Source organism: Callorhinus ursinus, unplaced genomic scaffold (genome assembly GCF_003265705.2).
Source record: "Callorhinus ursinus isolate GAN/ISIS: 27379988/994484 unplaced genomic scaffold, GSC_fseal_2.0 scaffold61, whole genome shotgun sequence".
Taxonomy (NCBI): Eukaryota; Metazoa; Chordata; class Mammalia; order Carnivora; family Otariidae; genus Callorhinus; species Callorhinus ursinus.
Window position 1 is genome coordinate 4,274,796 of NW_027397123.1, and position 7,802 is coordinate 4,282,597.

Here is a 7,802-nt window from a genome sequence, read left to right on the forward strand (position 1 = left end):
TGCAATGACTTTCTAAGTTCCCCTACCTTATGTATGTATTGTTGCTTACAAATGTCCTAATCCCTAAATGTCTGGCTTCCAAAAGGGAGAAAACCCAGAGGCTGTCCCTTTAAATCTCCTGGAAGCTGCTTCAGCCAGTGAGGGTCGAAACAATGGTGGTCTGCTTCTGTGTCTGCACTTTTGTGATCAGAAGTAGTAATCTGCAACCAGAATATAAAACTGATATTTAGAGAACAAGGTCCTTATTGTGCATTCTCCAATAACAACACTGGCTGAGCACTTTATTTACAAAATCTCATCAAATCTTCCTAAGTGCCCTTTGTAGCCAGAACCATTAAAATCCCTATTTTGAAAATGAGGGGGCGCCTGGGTGGCTCAGTTGGTTGAGCGACTGCCTTCGGCTCAGGTCATGATCCCAGGGTCCTGGGATCGAGTCCCACATCGGGCTCCCTGCTCGGTGGGGAGCCTGCTTCTCCCTCTGACCCTCTCCCCTCTCATGCTGTTTCTCTCTCTCTCTCAAATAAATAAATAAAATCTTTAAAAAAAAAAAAAAAAAGAAAAGAAAATGAGGAAACAGCTTCCCAAAGAGAAAGCCATTTGATCAGGCTTCCATTGCAGAAAGAGATTCATTGCAGCTCTTTAAATGTGTGAGAAAGAGAAAAAGCAGCCTCTGATAGCTGGGAGCTGACCTAACACTAATAACAGTGTTGGTGTTACTAGAAGCTGGCCTAGAACTCACAGCTAGATCATGGTATGCTGTTGAACATAAACAATTCCACAGAACACCAACATCACACAAAGCCTCTCTGTGACTATGGTGAACCAAGACAAAAATGAGATCAATTTATAATCATGTCTGAAAAGACAAGACAGAACATTGTCCAAGCCACAAAATACCAAACATCCTCTCTCAGGTCATATGAGTGACTACTACTCTAGTTTCGCTGCGTTCTTCTCAGCTTCTAGATAATATGGAATTACTCTCACCAAATAAGCATTCTCTTCCACATCTCTCCTATATACAAAGCCCTGATTTTGTTTGTCTTAGATGACTCCTGTAGTCAGAGAAGGTTATACTTCCCCAGTCCTAGAGAACACATTCTGATTGTTAAGCCAATCATGGAAATTCTCTTGTCTCTCAGGGATTGGTTTGGGTCTGCACATGGGACCTAATCCTGGCCAATGAAACCTTAGGAGATCTGGAATGATAGGGATGATTTTGGAAATGATTTCAACTTTATGATATAAAAGAACACTCCTTGTAGTAAACATCAACTGCAGTAATCATTACTGATTTCCTTTTGCCAAGTGTTTCCTGGGCATAGTAGAATTCCATTTCTTTTGTTGGGTTGATGGATTGGTGGTGCCATGTAACTGTTTGTGGCTAGTGGTTTGTGAGCAAGTGACAGGTGTCATTTAAGGCCAGAGCATTTCATTGTAGACATGAAATCCTACAGAGCTCTCTTTCTTCCTCCTCTGGCATGAAACTAGAAATGTGTGAGATGGCTTTCCATTATCTTGGGTCCCTGAGTGATTATAATGCCAACCCACAAGGGACATGGAGCTTGAGTGAGAAGTAAACCTTTGTTTTTGTAAGTCATTGAGATTCGGAGTAAGTTTACTATAGAAGCAAATAGCCTATCTTGAGTGATACAGAAATCAGTATCAGGAGTGAGGTGCTGCTGTAACTAAAAATAAAAATGTATGGCATTGGCTTTGACACAGGGCAAAGGGAACAAGAAAATTTATTTGAAAGCAGCAGGATGGAGACTGTTGCCTGAGATACTTTTAAAGGCAGATAATGTACTTCATGAACTTGCAGCTTTAGGGGAAGCAGTTGAAATACAGAAGAGTAGGAGTGAAAATTTACTAAAGTCAGCCAAAAATTGGGAAGGCCTTTGAGAGACAAAATCCAATTAGCACTCAGATTCTGCCAAGGATAAAATCAAGGGTGCAGCCCTAATTAAATCATTATTAACCATTGTTAAAATCTCTGAATGAATTAAAATACTCCCAGAAAATCCTTAAGATACTCCCAGGTAGGCAAAAGGGCGCAGTGAAAGAGAGATGAAGAATATGGCTCTCCATATCTCCTGATACGGTGCCTCTGTCATGACAGAGAGAGAGAGAGAGAGAGAGAGACAGGGAGGCAGAGAGATGGGGAACACCTTGAACAGAACTGTGGATGTGGGTTTTTTGCACGTGGAGTTGGCTGGAGGCTTATAAGAATCCTCAGGTCCCAAACTTTGGAAGACAGGGAAAAGGCTGGGAACACTGCTCATGTGGGAAGGAGGGCACATCTTTCAATGCCACCTCAGATGCAGCCAAGGTTAATAATGGAAAAAGAGACATCTCTCTGGAGAGTGGAGACATGAGCCACAGGGAACAAAGATTTAGAAAACACCCCCAGCCCACCTCAATCATCTGATCTGGTGCTATCTAATTAAGCAGTCCTCCCCAGTTACGAGACAGGAGCACCTTGCAGTATATCCTCAGTGATTGTAGAAATGGTACAGGCCAGTGATTTCTGTGTACTCCAGAATGTACAGCAGGCCCAGGTTTCATTCCACTTGGGGCTGATGCCTGAGTTCTGTGGGTGACTTCATAATGCCCAGGATGGTTCCCAGCATCCTTGTTTAGTCTCGGACTACCATGTTGGCCCCCCTTTGGCTGCTTAGCCTTTCTCTCCCCACTCTGTGGGCCCAGATATTAATCAGGTGTGCCTATAAGAGTCTCTGCCAGCACGCCCTAGTCTCGGGCAACGATGTTGTCCTGCAGTGTGACTATCCCAAGTCACTCTGGTACTTCTCTTCCATTCTGGAGGAAGATCCCTTCCTGCTCTCCTCAATGCCTAACATAAAGAAACTGCCTGGGGGCAGCCTTCAACTGACCAACCCTCAGCCGTCCCAGACAGGCCTCTATCACTGCCAGGACAGTGACAATGCCCTTGTGGTAGAGTATGAGATTGATTTCCAAGATGTCAGCACCCTGCATATTACACACAAAGGCCTGGGCCAAAAACCCCTGCCGAATGAGACCCTCAGTCTGGGTGGCCATGTACTCATCTTCACCCAGTGGGAGCCCTGGCAGGACTGTAACCGCTGTGGGGAGCCGGGGGAGCGGAAGCGCCTGGGTTACTGCTACGTTGAAGAGCCCCTGGAAAAAGCCATGCCCTGTTGGCTCTATCTGAGAGCAGAGAAGGCACGCTCCAGCCGTCTGCGGCCTGAACTGCAGGTGGAAGCCTGCCTTGTACCCTGCGAGCATGTCAAGGAAACCAACCAGCCATACTTCATCTTTGACATTTATCAGTTGGGCAAGATGACCAACACCATGTGGCTTACCTGCCCCTTGGCCTCCATCTACAGGTGACTGGACCAGGGCATCAGCCCTGCCTTTGATCCTTGCCTAGGCTTTGTTTCCTATGCCCACGGGGGCTGGGGTTTGCCTTCCAGTGGGAATGCAGGCTCTGTCTCCCAGCCCGTAAGCCTTCATGGTCAGTCTAGGAAGGGGTCTCTTCACTGGCTTGTTTAGATGTTTATTCGGTAGGAACTTCTTCTGCTCCTTCCCAAGCCAGACCCTGGGCAGGTGATGCTGGGGACACAGTGGTGACCAAAAAGGCTTAACCCCTGCCCTCCTAGGCTCCTGATATTCAGGAATGGCCAAATGTAAAACCTAGAGACCAGGAAGACACTTTGGTCTTTATTCATGCCAACATCATCACTAGTGTGGTTTCTGTATCCTCATCGGACTCTGACAAATACAATTTGTCTATCCACCCTTGCACCAATGCCATAGTTTTTTTATTACTATACCTTCATAATAAGTCATGATACCTGGTAGTACAGATTTTCCAGCTTTGTTCTTCAAGATTGTCTTGATTGTTCTTGGCTGTTTGTATATATATTTTGGAGTCAGCTTGTAGTTTCTGTCCCCCCGCACATCCTATTTTTTAATAAACTGGGACTTCATTGAACCTAAAGATAAATTTGGGTAGAATCAATATATTACAATATTCAGACTTCCAATCCGTGAACATCATAAATATTCCCATTATTTAGGCTTTGTTTAATTTCTCCCAGGAATGTACAGTTATTAATATAGAGATCTTACATATATTTTATTATATTTATTCCTAAGTACTTGATTTTTCATGCCATTACACATTGTGTCTTCTTTTATGGATTTTTTAAAAAAGATGTTATTTATTTATTTATTTATTTATTTATTTATTTATTTATTTGACAGAGAGAGAGCTAGCAAGAGCAGGAACACAAGCAGAGGGAGAGGGAGAGGGAAAAGTAGGCTTCCCGCTGAGCAGGGAGCCCGATGCAGGGCTCGATCCCAGGACCCTGGGATCATGACCTGAGCCAAAGGCAGACGCTTAATGACTGAGCCACCCAGGCGCCTCTTCTTTTCCAGATTTATAATGCATGGTTTAATAAGTTGGTACATGAAATAAAATAATCCAAGGTTGTAGAGTGTTTTGACTATTGACAAAATTTTAATATACCTGATATTAAAATCTGATTCAAGTCACAGATATATATTATAAATATGACACACAATATATATTATATATACTATTATAACATATTATATTATTATACATTATTAAATATATTATGTTGTACACCTGAAACTAATATAATCTTATATTTCAATTATACATCCCCACCATATACAGAGAGAATGTCATAATTGAAATATGACATTATATTAGTTTCAGGTGTACAGCGTAATGATTCAAGGTTTCTATACACTGAAATAATCACCACAACAAGTCTAATTACCATCCATCTCCATACAAAATCACAAAAATTTTTTTCTTGTCGTAAGAACTTTTAGGATTTACTCTCTTAAAAACTTTCAAATACGTAATAAAATATTATTGACCTTTGTCACCATGTTGTCCATTACATCTCCATGTGCATTACATCTCCGTTTATTTATTTTATAACAAACTTGTAAGTTTGTACCTCTTGCCTCCCTTCACCCATTCTACCCACCCCTCAACCTGCCTCCCCTCTGGCAACCAACAGTCTGTTCTTCATATCTATTTTGTTTGTTCATTTGTTTAGTTTTTTAGATCCCATGTGTAGGTGGAATCATATGGTATTTGTCTTTCTGATTTATTTCACTTAGCATAATGCCGTCAAGTCCACCCATAGTGTCGCAAACGGTAAGATTTCATTCTTTTTTAATGGCTGATAGTAGTCTGCTGTGCATATATACTATGTCTTCTTTATCCATTCATCCACTGATGGGCATTTAGGGTGTTTCTGTATCTCGGCCATTGTAAATAATGCTGCAGTGACCATAAGGATACATACATCTTTTCAAATTAGTGTTTTCATTTTCTTCAGATAAGTTCCCAGTGGTGGAAATGCTGGATCATATGGTAGTTCTATTTTTAATTTTTTGATGAACCTTCATACTGTTTTACATTGTGGCTGCACCAATTTACACTCCCACCAACAGTGCACGAGGGTTGCTTTATCTCCACATTCTCGTCAACACTTACTTCTTATCTTTTAAATAATAACCATTCTAACAGATGTAATGTGATATCTCATTGTGGGTTTGATTTGAATTTCCCTGGCGATAGTGATGTCGAGCCTGTGCATGTTCACGTGCCTGTTAGCCATATGTATCTCTTCTTTGGAAAAATGTCTGTTCAGATGCTCTGTCCATTTTTAAATTGGATTATTTGGCATTTTTTGTTTTTGTTTTTGGTATTGAGTTGTATAAGTTCTTTATATATTTTGGATATTAACCCCTTATCCAAAAAATATTTTTCAAATATTTGCTCCTATTCGTTAGGTTGCCTTTTCATCTCATTGACGGTTTTCTTTGCTGGGCAGAGCATTTTAGCTTAATGTAGTCCCACTTGTTTATTTTTACTGTTGTTGCCTTTGCTTTTGGGGTCAAATCCAAAGATTTGTTGCCAAGACCAATGTCAAAGAGCTAACTGCCTATGTTTTCTTTTAGGAGTTTTATGGTTTCAGGTCTTGTATTTAAGTCTTTAATCCATTTGAGTTAATTTTTGTGTGTGGTGTAACATAGGGGTCTAGCTTCATTCTTTTGTGTGTAGCTGTCCAGTTTTTTCAAACACCGTTTATTAAAGAGATTGTCCTTTCCTCATTGTATATTCTTCTTTTAAGCTTTTTTTTTATTTTGATGAAGTCCAGTTTATCAGCTCCCCCCCCTTTTTTTAAAGATTTTATTTATTTATTTGACAGAGAGAGAGAGAGCACAAGCAGAGGGAGCTGCAGGCAGTGGGAGAGGGAGAAGCAGGCTCCCCACTGAGCAAGGAGCCCAAAGAGGGGCTCGATCCCAGGACCCTGGGACCATGACCCAAGCCAAAGGCAAATGTCTAACTGACTGAGCCATCCAGGCGCCCCTCCTTATTGCATATTCTTGATCCTTTATCATAAATTAATTAATCATATACATGTGAGTTTATTTCTGGGCTCTCTGTTCTGTTCTATTGATCTATGTGTCTATTTTTATGCCAATACCACACTGTTTTGATTACTATAGCTGTGTAATATAGTTTGAAATCAGGGAGTGTGATGCCAGCTTTGTTCTTTCTCAAGATTGCTTTGGTTGTTTGGGGTCTTTGGGGTTCCACACAAATTTTAGAATTATTTGTTCTATTTCTGTAAAAAATGCCATTGGAATTTTAATAGGGATTGCCTTGAATCTATAGATTGCTTTGGGTAATATGGACATTTTAAGGATATTAATTCTTCCAATCCATGAGCGCAGAATATCTATTTATTGGTGTCTCCTTCAGTGACTTACAGTTTTCAGTGTACAAGTTTTTCACCTTCTGGGTTAAATTTATTCCTAGATATTTTATTCTTTTTGATGCAAATGTAAATACAGTCATCGTCTTAATTTCTCTAATAATAGTTAATGTATAGAAAGACAACTGATTTTTGTACATTGATTTTGTATCCTACAACTTTACTGGATTTGTTTATTTTAGCAGTTTTTTGGTGGAGTACTTAGGGTTTTCTATATGTAAAACCATATTATCCACAAGTAGTGATAGTTTTACTTCTTCCTTTCCAAATTGGATGTCTTATTTCTTTTTTCTTGTCTAATTGCTCTGTCTAGGATTTCCAATACTATGTTGAATAAAAGTGGTGAGAGTGGGCATCTTTGTCTTGTTCCTGATCTTAGAGGAAAAGCTTTCAACTTTTCACCATTGAGTATGATGTTAACTGTGGGTTTGTCATATATGGTCTTTGTTATGTTTTTTTTTTTAAAGATTTTATTTGACACAGAGAGAGAGAGAGAGAGAGGAATCACAAGTAGGCAGAGTGGCAGGGAGTGGCAGAGGGAGAAGCATGCTCCCTGCTGAGCAAGGAGCCCGATGTGGGACTCAATCCCAGGACCCTGGGATCATGACCTGAGCCGAAGGCAGACATTCAACGACTGAGCCACCCAGGCAGCCCTGGTCTTTGTTATGTTGAGGTACATTCCCTCTATACACACTCTGAGAATTTTTGTTATAAATGGATGTTGAATTTTGTCAAATGCTTTTTCTGTATCTACTGAGATAATCATATGACTTTTATCCTTCATTTTGTTAATGTGGTATATTGCATTGGTTGATTTGTGGATGTTGAATCATCTTTGCATCCCTGGAATAGATCTCAGTCAATAATGGTTTATGATCCTCTTAATGTATTGTTGAATTTGTCGAGGATTTTTGCACCTGTGTCCATCAGATTAGCCTGTAATTTATTTTCTTTCTTCCTTTCTTTCTTTCTTTTTCTTTCTTTCTTTCTTTC

The 7,802-nt window shown here is 40.3% G+C and overlaps 1 protein-coding gene and 1 long non-coding RNA gene across 2 annotated transcripts in view; one reads left to right on the forward strand and one right to left on the reverse strand.

Annotated features, from left to right (window-relative positions):
* LOC112810777 (uncharacterized) overlaps positions 1-7,802 on the reverse strand; it is a 24,550-nt gene continuing 16,748 nt past the window's right edge. The window contains exons 3-4 of the long non-coding RNA XR_003204889.2: positions 3,834-3,974; positions 1-200 (exon numbers count right to left, since the gene is read on the reverse strand). This is a non-coding gene — a long non-coding RNA (uncharacterized lncRNA). The remainder of the gene's footprint in view (positions 201-3,833; positions 3,975-7,802) is intronic.
* Positions 2,631-3,369, forward strand: LOC141369909 (protein FAM187B-like). Its single transcript, XM_073885353.1, has one exon. It carries the CDS (start codon positions 2,653-2,655, stop codon positions 3,367-3,369), a length of 717 nt encoding a protein of 238 aa, XP_073741454.1. The 5' UTR covers positions 2,631-2,652.